Here is an 18,529-nt window from a genome sequence, read left to right on the forward strand (position 1 = left end):
GTGCTCCACACACACACACACACCTATATATATATGTATATATATAGGGAAAGTTTGCTTTGGTGCTTTTATCTGTTGTTTCCCTGTGAGACGTCCAACAACACACTCTCTCGTGGCACGAGCTTGGCGCTAGTTTTAGACAGTTGAAAATTCGAGGAGGAAAAATGGAGGGAAAGACCTTGAAGGCAGCGTTCGACGAAGCCCGAGCACATGTTCTATCCTGACAGATAACGAATGAACTTTTGCTATCAAGCTTTTGCTTAATCTGCTGAATTAGTTACAAGTACCTAATCATTCACTGCATGTGTTACAATCTTTGGTTGCTTAGTTTGGTTACGTAGTCCGTGCTGCAAAAAGCCAGAGGCGTGCGACCAGCCTCTGCACTCAGCTCCACTCAAGTATAATGCCTCCTACCATCGACTCAAGTAAGCATCTCTCTTCGACCCCTATATAGTGACGTAGCTGCTCAGTGTTAGGAGGCGATGATGCGCGTTGGGCCAGATGACGCAAAAATATGTGGTTTCGTTTTGTATGCAAAACACAGAAAGTTACTTCGGCTCGTAAACCAAGCAAGCATAGTTTTTTTATGCTGCTGATATATGCAAAATCACTCACTTCCGCAGAGCTATAATAAGATAAATGATAAGGTGCGGCTATAAATGATAAGGTGCGTCTGAGGTGCCGGAAGAACGAACTATAGCATTTAATAAAAAGAAAGAAAAAAGATGACGCATTGTGGCTGCCTTACCAATTTGCACATATGTGCCTTCGCTCTATTCGTTGTCTGTAGCTGCATTTATATTCACAAATACTTTTTATGCTACAACAGAGATGCCTCGCAAATTGTAATGTGGAAGACGTATCAGTGCGATCAGCCAGCTAATGGTCTCTGCACTTAAATATAACCCTTTTTTATTTTTACCTGCTTGTCTCCACTTTGAACCCATTCCATACGGTACCAAATCAGACACATTCTAGATAACCTCCCTGCTTGTCATTCTGTGCGGCTAATAGAACACCTGTCCCACACAGGAGGCCTGTATTCCACTCTCATTCGAATAAAAAAGAAAATTATCAATTTTCTTGCATCTACTCCGATTTTTCGCTCAACGGCAACATCGATTTTTCGCTTCCAACCTATACGACGCTGACAGACACCAGAATTCCTGTGAAACGAGCTCTTCAAGGCTATCGCATTAAAGGTAGTCCTTTCTCTGTAGGTTCATAGGGGGTACATCAAAGAACAGAAAAGATGTATCATTTTCATACCGCACTGACGCTTTCCCGTTCTGTAGATTAATCGTGGATTTGGTGCGAAAGGCAACAACAAAAGAATCGCATTTCGCGTTGCGCATTTGGTGCCTGAACATCACGCTTCAATAACGATAAGCCCATCGAGCGAGGCAGGGCTCCGACGGCGCCTGTTACTAGATTGTTAGTTGGCGCCCGAAAGCAATCAAGAATGAGATCACAGACAAAACAAAGGAATCGATCATATATGCTGTTGATCCTAATCTTGAATACCAATCAGACCATGACCTCCCGAGACGTATCGACACACTTATATATATCGCCTACTACTCGGAACTGCTTACACAAAGCACTTCCTACGTCGTATTCAGCGTGCAACATCGTCAGCATGTTCATGCGGCCACGACGACGAGGATATCTGTCACCTCTTGCTCGACTGCACAAAACACGACTCACACCGAAGGCGACTAGAACAGGAACTCCATAAGTTAGATCCCGAGTGGCCATTTGCATTGAATAAAATACTAGGTCCATGGTCATCTAAAACAAATGGCAAAGCAAGAAAGGTGCTGCAACACTTCTTCGAAGAAACGAAAATTTGTGAGGACTACTGAACGAAGTAAACTTGAAAGTGAGCGTGGCGTCTACGTGTTTGTTTTTTTTTTTGCCCATAGGATAACTTGCTCTCACCCATGTAGGACTGTATATATGTATATATGCTATTGTTTTTTTCTTTTTTTATTTGTACCAGTGAAGTGGAAAGGGGTAACCGTCGCCAAGTAATGGTGACAAAACCTCCTTTGTTTATTTTCTACTTCAATAAAAAAAAAAGAGACGTGGCATGGTGTCGTCGTCCTTAAACGAAAACAAAGATGCCGTTGGTCGTTAACCTCCGCCGACGTAACCGAAAACCGCGCGCAAATTAGAAGCACGTAGGCGCACGAGGCAGGAAAGGATGTTTGTGCGACAGGTGGATGCTGCGTGTGCATCAGTTTAAGATGGCCGGAAGGTGTGAGCTATGGATAAACACGTTCGCGATGGATGCATCTTTGTCATAATGAACTGGAGTTGAAGGACACACAAAAACGAATAGGCGTACAGTTTGCCAAATCTTCAGCTATCGTGCATGAGCGGTAGTGTTTTCTGTATATCTTTGCTATTCGACTCATCCGAAAAAGGTGATCACAAATGTATGCCCACGAACCACATGTACACGATGCCATTTTTTCGGTTAGTTTTATAATATGGCACTTAGAGACAAAAAAGTTTTCGTTGCGCACAATAGTAAAATTTTTGCCCACGGTAGATATGGTCGAGTGTCATCTTGAACTGCGTATACCACCCCCCACCCCCCCACCCCACCCCCCAAAAAAGCAAATGGGAGGAGGGGGTTGCAGGGGCCTGGTGTGCCGCCACCTGGCTATATACGCCACTGCTACTTTCCTCTAGTTTTTAAGCATAGCACACCGATTCTGAAGGTTTCCGTGCGACAATGATTAGAACTTAATCATGAAACTTGTCTACGTCGTACTGGAGATCTTTTATAATAAGCTCGTTAGCGTTCCGTTAACCGCATAGCTCGTTCACAAGGCTTGCATAGGTCTAAAAAAAAACGTGGAACTTGCTGACACTTATTCAAGAAACATATTTCGCGCTTAGGGTTCACTCAGGTTCAGATTAACTCACCAAACTTCTTCGACCGGACTCAATTGGACTGAAGCTCACACAAAAAAAAATTCTCTACCGGACTGGCTCGGTCTCAATCTCACTAAAATATATTCGAATTCAACTTACTTGAACTCAAGCTGGCTAAATCTTTACTCGGCCTAACTCACACGAACTCAGTATCACTAAAGTTTTCTCAACCATACTCTCTGATATTCAGTCTCGCTAAAACTTTTTCCTCTTTTGTACTTTCTCGGACTCAGTCTCACTAAAAGTCGTTCCGAAACCGGACTCACTTGGATTCAAACTCACCAATATATTACTCACAATAGCTCACTAAGTTCTGGCCCAATGCTGCTGTGCCTTGGCGAGTCAACTGTGAGCGTATTTGCCGCTCTACGTACAAGGGTATCTACAAAAGGGGTTTGGTGGGACGGTATAAAGCATGCGTTCCTTATATTTAGTGGCCTCATATGACAGCCACCGAAACTAAGTATGATTGACAACAAGTCACTGGCAGCCAGAAACGACAGTATGCAGGGAAACGTATACTTAAGTTTCGGTTGCTACCAGCAAGTATACCAGCAAAACAGCTGAACAACACTATTGAGTATAACAAAAAACAACCACTAGGTGTTCTATTTGGTTTTTAACATCTGAAGTCTGAAGACGAATAAATTTTCAATAGTCAGAGTTCGCTTATTCAGTACATTTAACAGGACGAAACGTGATGTTTGAGTTCCCAGAATCGCATGAAGACATGATACATGCATCGGTATCCATCGTTTCTCTTTATTTGGAAGGTGACGACCGACATGTGTGGCTTATAAATCGGCTGAAGTATGCTGGGAACTATAAAAATGTTCAGTTAAATTGTATCATTTTTACCTTGTGAGAGTCCTGGGAACATGCGAAGTTGAGCGGACTGTTTTAAGCTAATATACCAGTGTGACACGGGCATTATTAAACGCGATTAGTGCCGATCACATGTTAACCACGATCTGGAGTAGGTGCTGCCGCACGGTCACTATTAATCGAGATCAGGCCTGATTGGAATCAAGACAATCGCGATTCGCGCATCGCGATCTGGCTGAGAGATCGCGATGATGCTGTCATATGCACCTCCTGGCCGGGCTTGTTGAAAGCAAAAGAAACAAGAAAATGAAGCATAGTTTTGTAAAAACAGGTTTAAAAGATAGATATCTATTTATAAAAGAAATTTCAAACTGTTACAATTGGGAAAATATGGTTAATATCGCGTATTTCAATATTCGTATTGACCGCATGTAGTTATGGAAGAAGCACACGACAAGCAGGCGACAAGTTCAACTCTCGCAATGCCAGAGCAGTTGGAGCACCTCGAAGTTTATCGATTATGAGCGTCGCCAGCTTTTCGACTACGTCGCAGCATACGCGCACTTCGTGGTCGAATGAAGAGACCTTAACAGTATAATCGTCCGCTGGGAGGAGCAGCAGGGAGACTTGAGACGCCAGAAGTGCAACTCTAGCGTGTACAACAAGATTGCCGTTTAGCGGCGACTGGACGGTTACGAGCAGGTGCAATCAGAAATAAAAGCGAAGATTATAGGATTCTCGCACAGCTATACAGGTAAGTGCAAAGAAAACTCTACCGAATGACGGATTTGTGAAACTACTTTTGCAGTGGCATGCAAAGTTTTAGACGTTCGAGTGGTTCTTGTACGAATAACGTATTGGTGATAAATGGCTCTATTGGTGACGAATGGTCGTACGCCGAGTTGTGTCAGTGTCATGTTTTACAACACGCAAGTACTAGCCGGTGCACTTAATCTGACCCAAGCTCGAAGCGGATTAGCTTCGGCCGTGTAACAGCGGCCATAAGTTCGTCGCGATCAAGATCAACCTGATCGCGACTAAATGTTCCCGTGTGACTTGGTGTAGTGATTTCAAAACGGAGAAACTGCAGCATCGTGACATTTACGAAGATGCACGATATTGGTCGTAGATCAAAACGTACGGGGGCCCGCCGCTCCACTACGCGCCATTCAGTGTCGATTTTAAATGACAGAATGCGTGTAGAAAATATTTATGACTATTTCATACACCTTAACTTTCCGATGGAGGCGGAAATGTTGTAGGCCCGTGTGCTCAGATTTGGGCGCACGTTAAAGAACCCCAGGTGGTCGAAATTTCCGGATCCCTCCACTACGGCGTCTCTCATAATCAAATAGTGGTTTTGGGACGTTAAACCCCACAAATCAATCAATCAATCATTCATACACCTTAACTTACTGACCACCTTTGGCAATATTTCAGATTTCTATAATTTTTATTAGGTCGAGCGATTCTTCGATTTCTCAGAATTTTATTATGAACTCATGAAATGCAGATATAAAGATATCCGGAACTGGAGCTTTATAAATAAAAAGTGGTAAATGGAAGAGCGGCAAAAGGGCAAAAATTTGAAGTGGGAAGTCGAAATATTATCTTGAAGGTTGACTTGATAACAACGTGACGACTCTCACATGACTCCAGTCGTATGACATTAATCAGCTCGCGTGACGGAGCTTATCTTTCATGATAGGCAACTTGTAGATCGTCGATCTCCTATACACACAACTATTACTTAGTAAAATGCATGTTTTGACCTAATGAAATCACTCACAATTAGTTTTCAAGCTCTCCTTCGCGAAATGAGGGATGCAGGTAAGCTCGCGTCTTCAAGGATAGTCGGCGCTGAAATGCAGATGCGATAAGGCAGGTGTCATCACGTGCGTTTCACGATCGCTTCTGTTATGCTTCGTACTTTTTTTTTCCCTTTAATAATGACCGCATGTGCAGATAGTTCGAACGAATTATATTTCCTGGACTCCCGCTACTCTCGTAAAAAGAGACCAACGTCCCGCGCTAACATGCCAATAGCAACGTTGCTGCTGGTCACTTGTATTGTATACGGTTCGATTGATTTGTGGGGTTTAACGTCCCAAAACCACCATATGATTATGAGAGACGCCGTAGTGGAGGGCTCCGGAAATTTCGACCACCTGGGGTTCTTTAACGTGCACCCAAATCTGAGCACACGGGCATACAACATTTCCGCCTCTATGGGAAATGCAGCCGCCGCAGCCGGGATTTGAACCCGCGACCTGCGGGTCAGCAGCCGAGTACCTTAGCCACTAGACCACTCTGGTGGGGCTATAGTATACGGTTGGTCCGTGAAGTTGTGCTTCGCAATACGGGAGAGAAAGTGCGAATTTAAAGGCTTGTTTTTCTTTGTTAGAAAGAATGTTGTGAGAAGTAGCAGACGATAATATAATGGGAAGTGTAGAAATTGTTATTAGAAGTAATTGTAACGTAAATGTGAAGAAAAAAAAGTGAACGAAAAGATAACTTGCCATCGTCAGGGGCCAAACGTGTGACCTTCGAATAAACGCACTTACGATAAGACGACTGTAGTATAGTACAACATAATGATACATGCTCGAAACGAGTTTTGTCAATATTGTATGACGAAAATAAGGGCTTAAAAGAACGTAAAGCCGTGGCAGCGCGTGCGGGCGTGCGCGCACTCCATATGGAGACGCAGCAGGGGCCCATAAAATTCGCCCGGCTGGCTCACTCCACTGAACGGAGTGGCATAATCAAAGAGGGGCGAACAAGGAGCCCGGGTAACTGAGAGGGGCCTCAGACAACGAGATTTCCCTTCCCAGCAGATCGGTTAGAAAACGAGAGTGGAATGCCTGCCTCCTCTTCCCCGGGCGATCCTCCTGTACGTGGTGCGGCCGACTGGTCCTCCTACGTACGTTAACAGCGACATCAGTCTCGTACGCCGGCTTCTCTCGAGGGAGCGTCCGAAGAGTGCGGCTGCAACGGGACACTCGTGTGATTGCTCTTGTGCGAGGCAGAAGGGAGAGCGGGAGTGGTGCGGCGAGGCCTCGCGGTTGCAACGGAAGACATACAAGAACCCCAGGTGGTCGATATTTCCGGACACCTTCAGTACGGCGTCCTTCATAAACGTATCATGGTTCTGCGACGTAAAAGCCCAACAATTAATATAACTGCGGCATTGTGAAGGGTCATGCTCCGCAGTACTCAGACGGCTCGATCGGATTCGGGGTTACGAAGAAAGAGAGAGAGAGAGATTTATGTACAGAAAGGCAGAGAGATAGTCCTGCAGTTTGTTCTGACCTGCTACCCAACACGAAAGGGTGATGAATGACGATGGTAAGGTAGGGGAATGTGGATATGGTCCCGCTACAGTGGGGCCAATCTAGAGACGTGCATCCTGTGCAGTGGCATTTAGGAACGCTGTGATGGCTTCTATACCCATATTTACACTGCTGGCGTTAGGCCAAGGACCTAACACAACCTAATCGATCATTGGTGTACTATGATATTGCCCGATCGAAGAGATCAGCTTCTGGCGTTCTCTTGCGTACGCTGGACAGGCGCGAAATATATATTTTTTTCAAGTGTTTTTAGTGGCGATAATCGGGACCTGCGACGCTGCAGGCAGTCAAGTGGCCAAGACGAATCCCGGGAATGATCCACGTGATGCTTCGCTTCAGCTTTTGAGGCATACGGAAATTCAATTCTGGGCCTCATTTGTGCAGCCCCTGTTTGTGTCGGCGTTCTGGTTTGTTCCAGTGCTCCAAGACGGAGCTGCGCATTACGCGTTTGCATTCAGGCGTTGGTGTGTTGTTCGCGGAAGCGAAATACACAGTTCCGGGGCCCTGTGTAAAGCCATTTCAGCATCAGCGTAAGCCTTCAAATCCCGGCTGCGGCGGCTGCATTTCCGATGGAGGCGGAAATGTTGTAGGCCCGTGTGCTCAGATTTGGGCGCACGTTAAAGAACCCCAGGTGGTCGAAATTTCCGGAGCCCTCCACTACGGCGTCTCCCATACTCATATGGTGGTTTTGGGACGTTAAACCCCACATATCAATCAAGCATCAGCGTAAGCCTCTTAATACCCGATTGTGCCAAAGTGAGCAGTATCCACTGAACTGGCTTTCTCTATGTGTTCACACTATGAGTGGTCCTTCCGTACGCAAAACAAAATTTGCGAGCAAACAAACTTAGAGTAATCGTACACCACTCCTATGCAGTTTATTTTCGCCACGTATACCGTGTTTACTAGAACGTAACGCGAGTTGTCTTGCCAACTTTTTTTTTTTTGTTATCTACAGTCGACCCTCGCGTTATTGTCTAATACTAAAAAAAAAAAAACTTTTTTTTTGTTCCTGGACGCAGTCAAAAGTCACTCCTCGCGTCACAATTGTGGTCGTATTACAATCGAGTGAACTGAAATGTCAGAGATCTTGGTTCTCCCCACATTTCAGGCCATGGAACTCAGACTTCCGATTCGTCTTGCAGGCGCGTAGCCAGAAATGTTTTCGGGAAGGGGGGAGGAAGACACCTCCTTAATTTTGGCTGGGATACCCAATTTAGATGGTCATTTTTCACTCTCTATGTCATGATGCAAAAAGATTCTGAGGGGGAGGGGGAGAGAGGAGGACGGGCCTGGTATGCCACCCCCTGGCTACATACATCGCTGTCGTCTTGGCGACGTTTTTTAACTTAATTATTTTATGCCATAAGGGGAATGGAGGTGCTATATTTAGTCAAAAGTAGTTTGGAAGTATTAATCTGTATAGTTTTCTCGATATTACTGTCTTGAGGGAATTCATCGCGATGCTGACTTACTAGCCCGCAAATGTGATTCGTTGCATGACTCATTATAGCAAAAGTCAATGTAAATACAATAATGCCAATAATGTATTTTCATTACTGCCAAATTTGGTACACAGCACGCCGACATGAATAAGTCGGGCTACCCATCAATGACTTTTTTTTGTTCTTTTATTGCGTTTCGTGAACATCTTGAGGCATTGGTGGAAGTTTCCTTATGAAACGATGCGCGTGTGCAAACACTAGAAATTACATAATAACTGTTGCCTGCATAGACATTTAAAGCGCGTTCAGCCGCGCTACTCGTTGCCCCAGTACACTAATACAGAATAAAAGAAAAACTACGATACTACTGTAAGCGTTCCTGGTCTTTCTTCCGCTTATTTTTCGTTCATTTGGCTCGCGAATCGTTGCACTCGCAAATCGTGATTGTGATTTGCTTTCGCCTTCCTGTTTTCATTTTCGAAAGACCCCGCAGACGCTTTATACAGTGTTCATTTGTATTTGTGCCACAGCAGACGAATAAATGAAAGCAATACGCCGGTGAGCCGTAAGCAACCTCCCTGTTCGATGCTTAAAAATTAAGTCCCGGAGGCAGGAACTCTCTGCACGGTCTCTCGCGTACTTCTTTTTTATTAATACATTCCGGTGGACATAATAAGCGAGCCGTGATTACACGAGCGGCACAACCCGTCCAGCTGGCCTGCTCCCCTCTCCCTCTCTCGGAGGTTTCTGCATAGGTGGCAAAGTCCGGATCGAATGTACAAACTAAGTAAAACCCAAGCAGTCGCACCGTCACACGCCAAGAAAAGAAGCACCAGGTTTGGGATGGGGGGGTAGCGCGAATTCTCTCGAGGTTAGACACGTTCCGGCCTCATCTGCTGAGGAAGTTGAGCAGTGTGTTGGGTCCAGTTTGGGGCAGCAGCGAGAGAGCGTGGCGGCCGCCTTTTTTTGCCTTAGAGCGATCATCACAGCGGCTTGCTCTTGCAGGGGATGCCGGCTGTGCCCAAAACGCGCCAGCCTGCTGCTAGCCCAGGCCGGAACGTAGATCAGTGACTGGTGGCACGAAGTTTGGTTCGAGGAGGGTCGGGGGGAGGCAGCGTAAGGAGTGCATGTTACGTCATTGCGACCCCCCCCCTCTCGCACGCGTTCCCCCACCCCGTCTCGCCGCGGCTGGGACCTTCGCTCTCTCGTCATTTCTGACTTCGGTGTGGTGTGTCGGCGGGCGCCGGCGGCTAAGAGAAAGGGGACACCGCAGTGGTGAGAGGGGAAGGCTCTGCCCTGCTCCCCCCCCCCCTTTTTTTTTTTTGCCTCCTACCTGGCTGCTGCTGCCTGCTTGTGTGCCGTGAGTCGGTTTCTTTCGTCCGCTCGGCCGCCGCGATCACGGCAGCACGACGGGCGAGTTAGTTCTCCTTCCTTGGCCGTTCTTCTACGTGGTCTCGTGGTGCTTTGCGACTGTGAATTGCGCCGCTGCTAAAGTGCGCTCTTGTGAAGTGGTCGCTCAGCTGTTCGCTTAGGTGTTCTGTGTGTGTCCGTTTGCCAGCAGGTCCTGCACCTGGGGAATCTGACATCTGCTGGCCGACGGTTGTGTGTGAGCACCAGCGAACCCAGACGACCCTGTTGAAAACCGTGTCTGTGTGTTTTGGATTCCATCAGTTCGGCGAGCGTCCCACACCACTTTCGCGAGCCTGCACGAGTGTTATTTCTGGCCCTACTACGGTCCTTGTGTGAGTGACTATCGCGTCGTGCTGGTTAAGTCCGAGTGGATTACGTTAGTGATTCGGGTGATTCCGTGGTTGAAAGTCTTCGGCGGCGCGTTGCTTCGGGCGCTTACTTGAGCTGCCGTGTGTACACGTGTTGCGAACGAAGACCTACAGTCTGTGCGCTTAGCGAGTTTCTCGCCAAGCTTTCTTCCGACAGAGGCTTCACTCCGTAGCTCGTCATCGCCCGACCGACGCGCGAGGCCAGAAAACATTTCACGTACGCATGCCCTTGCCTCCGCCGTGTCGTAAGATTAAAGTGAACTGCCGGTCAAACAAGCAAATGGGACCCGCTCGTCAAACCACCGCCGAGAGCGGTGTGCAGTGAGTGAGCGATACGAGGGGAGGGGGCGGCACGGGCCCGTTGATAAAAAGGACGAGCGAATAGCAAGTAGCGCCGGCGGTCCTCTCGTAAACGACGCCGCCGCGAACGACCCCAAGTTTTTGGCCGCAGTTACCGTCACTCTCTTGATTGCAGCGACAACTAAAACGACGGCGCCTTCCAGCTGAGTGCGGCTGACCCGGACCACATGAAACGGCGATAAGCAGTGGCCGTTCATGAAAACGCTTGGGAACTCGCTGGATCACTCTTCGTCGTGACGCATCACTCTTCGTCGGCTTTCGGTGTCTGTCTGTGAACGAAGAGTAGGCATCTTATTTGCGCAAAGCTCTCGCCGCTTTCACAGACACGGGCTATAAAGGTGCCCCGTCAGTCGCATCTGTCGAGCGGCCCTCGGCGAAAGTGAAATTCGCACTCAGCAATAGATGCCGACGGAGTGAAGTGTCTTGAACGAACATGCAGCTTCGCCGGAGAATAGTCAGTTCCACCGCGGCCATCGTGGATCGTCGCGACTGAAGTGTTCCTCCCTCGCGGATTAATCTTTGCGGCGCGACGATGTCCAGCGTGGCCGAGGCTACCGGGCGCTCGTACCACGTGCACGCCAAGGCGTGCGCCTGCCGCAGTGCCGAGAAGCCGGTGCAGTACGGCGGCTGCCGCAGGAAGCGCCGCACCAGCCTGCTCCTGGCAGGGTGCAGTAGGATGCACCATCCCAGGACGCGGAGGCACACCACCACCGTGGAACAGGTGTACCGGCCGGTGCCTTGGAAAGCGGTGCAGGTCGGCGTCAGGGGACCACGAGGACTCTACGAAACGGTCAGTGCATCTCCGCATGGTTCCCCACGCTGTCTTTTTCGCGCGGTCTTCGTATATGCGTTATGCTGCAATCTTCAACGCCTCGACTCTTGGGCGAGTTGGTAATTCAACTTGACTGAGGTGCGCGAAAAAGTGAAGAACAAGAAGGAAGGCACCTGTGCGCTGTGTCTGGGTGTCTTCTTTTTGTACTATCTGCATCAAATGAAACCTGAACGGCGGCAAGCCTTCGCGATGGTACTGTGCACACCGTCAATGCACCCTGTTCGGCAGCTCTGCGCATCTACGCGTGCCTGCCCATGGTGACAAGTGGATGGCGCGAACTGTACCATCACATAGGCTTGCCGCAGTTCGGGTTTCATAGTACCTCAATGTTTCGTACACATCAGTTAAAAGAAAAGACTGCAGGGCCGCATAGCCTACAACGTATTCTTTCGATTTCAAACACCGGCATAATCGCGCTTGTTTCGTGATTTGAAACGGTGACTCGGTGTTCGCGTCCGAAATAGCTTACGACCTCATCTCTGATGAAAATGCAGCGCATTTTTGGCAAGAGCAACAAAAAGGCGAATGAACGGGAAATGCTGGGTTACATTGCATCGAGTATATATCGTGATGTTCGGATTTCATGCGAATAGTGCGCCTAAATAAAACTGTTACGTGGATTCGTCGTCTGATGTGTGCAGCATTGTTATGTGGACATCGTTTGCAAAAACGTTCTGGGCTCTAAATGATCGCCTTGAAAGCGCACCATCAACATATCAAATCAAACTAAATTCATTTCCTGTTTTGAAGATAAAAGGAAATATAGGAGCTGTCACAAAAAGCTACTACAATGAGTAGCTTGACGAGGCGAATTGTCCTACTCTTAGTTGGACAGCAGCAGTCAATGAGTAGGAAAAATGACAACGTTGAACACATTGTAAGGTACACAAGTGTTTGACACATATTAGCTGAAGACTGTAAATACATTGATAAGAACTATAGAAAGAGAACCCAAGCGAGAAATGGATTTGGCTAGGTGAGAAAAAAGTATTAAGAAAAACAACATAATAAGGTAACCCATCGCGAACGTTCAAAGGATGTGCAAAATAGGGGTTTTAATATTATGAATAACATTTCGACTTATTCATATACATATATCATGTAGCTCTTTCATTGATGACATTTCAATATCGACGCCATTTGTTCTCTGCAACTGGGTTAACAGTGATGGTAGCTGGTAACGGACCATCTGCTTCCCACAACTTGTGCGACATCGTGCCACTTGCCGCTTCTCTATGAAAAATGTGAAAAATATTATCGTTGACAACGTTTGATAGCCGCTCGTACAAGTGTTTCCACATCAGTTTGCGACGCATTGCCCCTGTTTGGCTCGTGACTACAATCAGAATCCTTCCGTAATTAACCTAGCCAATGTATAATGGAAGTACACAAGTAACTAAACTATTTGCAAACTCTCATAGAGGGTATACGTCCAGTAGGTGTAATTGTTCTCTACAAAGCAGTTCACTTTAAAACTCGTTCTCCTGCCTCTCAACTTGGTGTTGACCGAAACCAGTTTGAATCGGCTGATTAGCGATTTGTGGGTAGCCTGAAGAGTATGGGAAATGGTGGTGCATATATGCTGGGGCGCTTCAATGCGTCAAGTGGCGAATGTTGCACTTTGGAGTGGTTGATGTATACATAAAAAAAAAGAAAAGAACCACACATTCAGGTTATTCAAATTAGGTACACGTCAAAGACAACCTGAAATCCACGATTAAATTATTATTGCCTTCCACCGTCGTGTGTCTCAAGACCACCTCACACTCTTGTGCAGGGACACTGAGTGTGACATCGAATCGGTTTAGAAGAAGTCTTCGCCAAGAACTTTAACTATATTTACTGTACCATGATAAGTTTATGAGAAGAGAAGGCCAAGGTAAAAATTCTAGTCTGAAATTTCTCGCCGAAATATTTATACGTGACGTGACGTATCTTAAAATGTGTTTGTCGTATTTCCACGAAATTAGCTGTACGAGATTAGCTGAAACTTGGCATGTTATGTTTGTGGCCCCCTCAGAGTCCAACCTATATACCGCATTTTCACCGATTACAAACCACGCTGGCTCTAGTATACGCTGTCGAAATCAATAACGTCCCGGCGTTGGTGCGGAAATTTTAAGGTGGCGTCGCCACCTACATATTCTTTTTTTGTGTGTGTTTTCTCTCTTACCAAAAGTTACCAAGCGTGATGATCTTGGTATTGGGTAAAACTATTTTCATGCTAGTTAACAATACAAAAATCATTCCCTAGTAGCACCAAATCATGACACACTTTTTCCGCAACATTGAGAGAGTCGCGTCAGCGTTGTGGCAACATTGGTTGCTAGCTGCGTTGTTCTCTTTTGGATCCTTTTAAAACATTGCCATTTTTTCGTTAATCTAATTCGTTTCTAAACAGCAACAATGAATTAAATATACTGAAAATCGTATCGTTTCTTGGACCCAGCTGACGGAAGAATGACAGGCCATTCCGTTGAACGCTCAAAACTTCCGTTATTTTTCTCGCGAAAAGACCTGTACACAATCCGCACAGGCTCTGACCTTTCCTCGAACGCGCCGAATTGCGAGAGTCGACCTAAATACTCGGGGAAGTCGGCGTATATCGGCGGGAGCCAGTGTCAGCGCCGAGCTGCATTATATGCTTTCCTTTTCGTATTCTCCGGTGACCACTCTGCGTTGTATTCGCTTTTAGCGAAAGAAGCGGCGGCAACGTGCGTCCCCAAGTACATTTCACGCCGATCACGTGGTCAGCCGCTGTTTTGTTTCTCGCTGCTTAGCATAAAAGCGAAAAGATTGCTGTAGTCTTTACTTGAAGGGGACTCATACGCTCAAAAGGCAGGAAGGCAAGAGGGAACACAGATAAAACAGTAAAGCGCTAACTAACAGCGCCGTGATGTGACCTTATTTGAAACACCGGCTAACACTCGCTGCATATCTGAAGCAAAGCAAAAAAAAAAAAAAAACTGACGTGCACATGTCGTGCCAGTGACATATGCTATTTCTTTGGCAGACCGAGAGATAGATGGCAGCTGATGCATTTGCCTTTGAGACATGAGATATAAGAACTTCAAAGATTAGGCGTGTTGGTTGACTTTTGTTCTTTGTTATTACAGCGCAACCTTGACTGCTGGACGTTGATATATATAGGGTCACATTTCTCGCCAGTAAATTGTTAATTTGCGTTACGTCTACATCTGTGTTCCACCTTATGTCCCTGTCTTTAGTGCGCGTCAGTCCCCGTGCATGAAGATAAGCCTCCAACAAATCCAAGCTTGAAACCCTCTGGTAATCTCAAAAAGGACCGCACAGTATTTCCGACCAAGATCTTCATCTTGTCTACAAAATCAGTTCCTCCCGTCACCGCACTGAAGAAAGAGTAAACACGGCGCACTTGCCGAGAATTTTCTTTTTCGCCTCTATAGATAACCACCTGTCTCTGTGCATTCTGACAAGGAGGAGGGAGGAAGCAACAAAAGGGAAGAAAGGCATGGAGGTTAACCAGAAAGACATCCGGTTGGCTACCCTACACTGGGGGAATAGGGAAGGGGACAAGAAAGACGAGAAAGAGGGAAGAGTGGGAAAAGAAAAATAAACGTTGTCATTCTGACAACGTTACATTATAAATCTCCTTAGGGGGCTTTGGAATAGGGCTCGCAAAGCTTGGCGTTAGCGTTTGGCGCCACTGCGCATGCATCGTACGCCAACCACTTGCGGTACCTCCGTCAAGTGACGGAAGTGGCGTGCGTATACGCAAATAACGCCATCTCTGCGCACCCTTTTCTAGCTGTCTTCTGATGACGTAGGCAACACCAAAACGATGTTGACTACACGTGCCTCATTTCTTTTTAATTTGTTGTAATTATCGAATCATAAGCTGCACTAAGACAGGGAATTCATCAGTGCGTGTCAAGCTTTCCGCACAAAGTGATGAATAGTCGTCTGCATATTTGTATATTCGGCGAAGTAACTCAAATCTAGGTAGAGCGGGCTGTAGGAAAGTATAGCGGTTTGTCTGAAGACATGCCTGAATTGAGTGGAAGATCTGACCCGAATAACCTTAACAACAAGAACAACAACAACAACAAAAACGTGTAGTCGTGTCGTTCTCTGAAGCTTCGTGAAAAGGTAAAACAGGCAAGCATTACTATCAGTGTGTGTATAGATAACTGCGTCATAGTCCTCGCGTCCCGCTGGTGTTGGCGCGAACTGCGTTTGAACGCGTGTTCGGAGGAGTAAGAAAAAAGAAAAAAAAAGCCGCCCCAACAATGTTTCACACTTTAAGGGCTCGTTTTTGATGGTTGGACACAATATTGCTGTTGTTATTGTTAGACAAAATCAGGCTAATGAGTGACCGAGTGGAGGCAGCCCTTCGTCCTCTGCGTCTGGCACAAACGCGCATGATCGCAGAGAACGTCGATCTTCATGTAGCAATATCAATGAGAACTAACTGACAATGGGGGGGGGGGGGGAGAGATTAACAACAAGAGAGAAAGCAGGGAGGTTAACCAGGCACATGCCCGGTTTGCTACCCTACGCTGGGGAATGGGAAGGGGCATAAAGTTGAGAGAGGGGAAGAATACCTGGAAAAGTATAGACAACGTTATTTGTAGTTATTATGATAAAAATGTGAAGAAAGTGAATTAGTCGAAAAGATGACGCCGGCAGGCTCCGAAACCGCGACCTTCGAAGGTTACGAGTGTTTTACTTAGCTCATTTCAACCGCGCAGTTGCTTGAAAGACCTAAATGACGCATTCCGCGACGCCCAATGAAGTGTCAGTGTTTCGCGTCACGTGGTTGACGAGTGTGGACAGTCACGGTGCGCATTTCTTCAGGCGTCATCATGGCGTCGCGCGCTTATTCCGCACCCCCGCTGTGGGTCAGTGTGCTGGCTTTTGGGAGACCAGTAACGATTTTCATCTTAGCCGACGACGTGCACACTGTGTTGGTGATATCGGAATACGATTGCAAGGAGCACACGCCAACCAGCCCGTAGAAGCAATAAGGCGGGCTCAAATTTCGTTCTCGCAATTATAGACGATGTATCACAGTGTTACGCGTATTAGGGCCGTCTACCTGTATAGTGAAGAAAACAAAAGTGTCAACATCAATATCTCGCGGACATTCGCTCATCAATACTGTGATGTAAACATCGCTGGGGCATACAGGCAGAAATCATTCTATCAATGACCCAGAAAACATGCTTGGTCGTTACTAGGTCACCAGAGTAAAGGGAGACATAGAGACAAAGAAAGGTAAGAAACCACACAATCACGGCTGCTTCGGTACAGGCACATTTCTTTGATGCAAAGTTATCTGTGCTTAGTTTCGACACAGAACCAAACGATGTCGCGAATAGCTCTCCATTATGCACTCCTTACCTACGGTCTTTCATCTACTTCCGATCGCAGTATGCATTGATTGGCACGAAAAAAGCAGTCCCACTTTAGATCTCAACAGTGGCAATGTCAGCCCTAGTGTCAACGATCATTTCTCTTGCCAGCAAAAGGAAGAATTATATTTGGTATTGAATGAAGGAATAAATGACAGAAGAGAATTCTAACGGCTCAATTTTTTGTTGACGCGACTTTAATGAAAACCAACGCATAATAAAGCTGATGAGCTATAGGGAACGTAAATTGTACTGCTTTAAGGGTGTTGTAAGAACTTTGACATAAATGAGAAGATGAGCGAACAGACAGACAACTAGCCGCCGGCTCTGACCAAACCTGCTATATGAAGTGTTACGAACGGGTGAAACAAAAAAGTAAAGCTGCCACGGGGGCTAGTTGGTATGGATGCATGTCTTATACACGCTGCCAGGAATTAGATGAAGTGTCTACAGTAACGGAATTGCACGTCTTTTTGGTGCCTACTTCGTGTACTTCCTGGCAGCGTGAATAAGCTATGAAACCGAAAGCCTGGAAACTCTTGCGTTTGGCAATATAGCGCAACTGTGAAATGTATATCGCTGCGGAATTTCGTGACGAGCACGGATATTTCTGCGGGCCACCGGATACCTCTTCTCTTGTGTCATCGGTGACGACAGGGAAGGCGATACTCTCCTTGGCGAAGAAGAATGCAGGAACTAAATGCGGTGTTACGGAGACCACGTGTCGGCACTTGGAGACAGGCGTCCAGCAAGTTGGAATTTGGTTTGAAAGTTAAAACGTTTCAGGCTCATGGTGCTGTCGATTGCCATTGTTCTTTCTCGGTGAAAACAAGCCAAGAGCTAGAGAAAGATTCCTGTATTCATCTTCTTCGAGCTTTGGAAGTTACCGAGGGCGCTTTCAAAAAAAAAAAAAATAGCGTGAACTCGGCTTTCAGGTCATGTGACCAGTGGCAGGCATATGACACGTATCCTGCGATATGGTCTTTCATGATTGGGAATTATCAGCGTTAACCAGTAAATGCCGATACAATTCAACCTTCCTTGTGAACCATCCCAATTCGCATCCAGTTCTCAAATGCTGCTCGGAACGTTTCGCACTCGCTTGGTTAAAAAACATTACCGGAAATAGTTAGATTCTGTGTTCGTTGAATGTGAAAGGAAAGAAGGATTTGGCATGACAAATATTACAAAGTGGTTGACATGGGCTAGGTGGTTGTGCTTACTAAAGGTTAATAGCGCACGCGGCGGACAGGAAAAAGACGGGACAAGCGCTACGTCATCGGCGCTCGTCCAAGCTTTCATGCACAACAAGACTACGCTGTTAACCAAGTGGTGAAAAACATTTAAAATGTATTTAGGCAGTGTCCGATGTCCGGACTGTAATGCAACTGCTACTTTAATATGTGGGAACTTTTATAATTGCTTTTGTAGATAGCTGATCTGTACGATTGGGTCACTGCCCTCATCGCCCTTAAAAAAGTCATACAGCCCGTACAGGATGCCTTTGCTTAAACTGGAAGACGAAAGCCAACTTTTTTTTCTGCTCTGTTAACTGTATTCAATGATGAGAAATCCCACCCTCTCCGTAAAGCTTTCA

At 46.4% G+C, this 18,529-nt stretch overlaps 1 protein-coding gene across 1 annotated transcript in view; it reads left to right on the top strand.

Moving 5' to 3' along the window:
* Positions 1-11,051: 11,051 nt before the first annotated feature.
* The window catches only part of LOC119174491 (uncharacterized), a 791,579-nt gene continuing 784,101 nt past the window's right edge, over positions 11,052-18,529 (top strand). The window contains exon 1 of the mRNA XM_075895551.1: positions 11,052-11,497. Coding sequence (XP_075751666.1) covers positions 11,240-11,497 — 258 coding nt within the window. The 5' untranslated portion in view covers positions 11,052-11,239. The remainder of the gene's footprint in view (positions 11,498-18,529) is intronic.

This window comes from Rhipicephalus microplus, chromosome 5, assembly GCF_043290135.1.
Source record: "Rhipicephalus microplus isolate Deutch F79 chromosome 5, USDA_Rmic, whole genome shotgun sequence".
In the NCBI taxonomy this organism is placed as follows: Eukaryota; Metazoa; Arthropoda; class Arachnida; order Ixodida; family Ixodidae; genus Rhipicephalus; species Rhipicephalus microplus.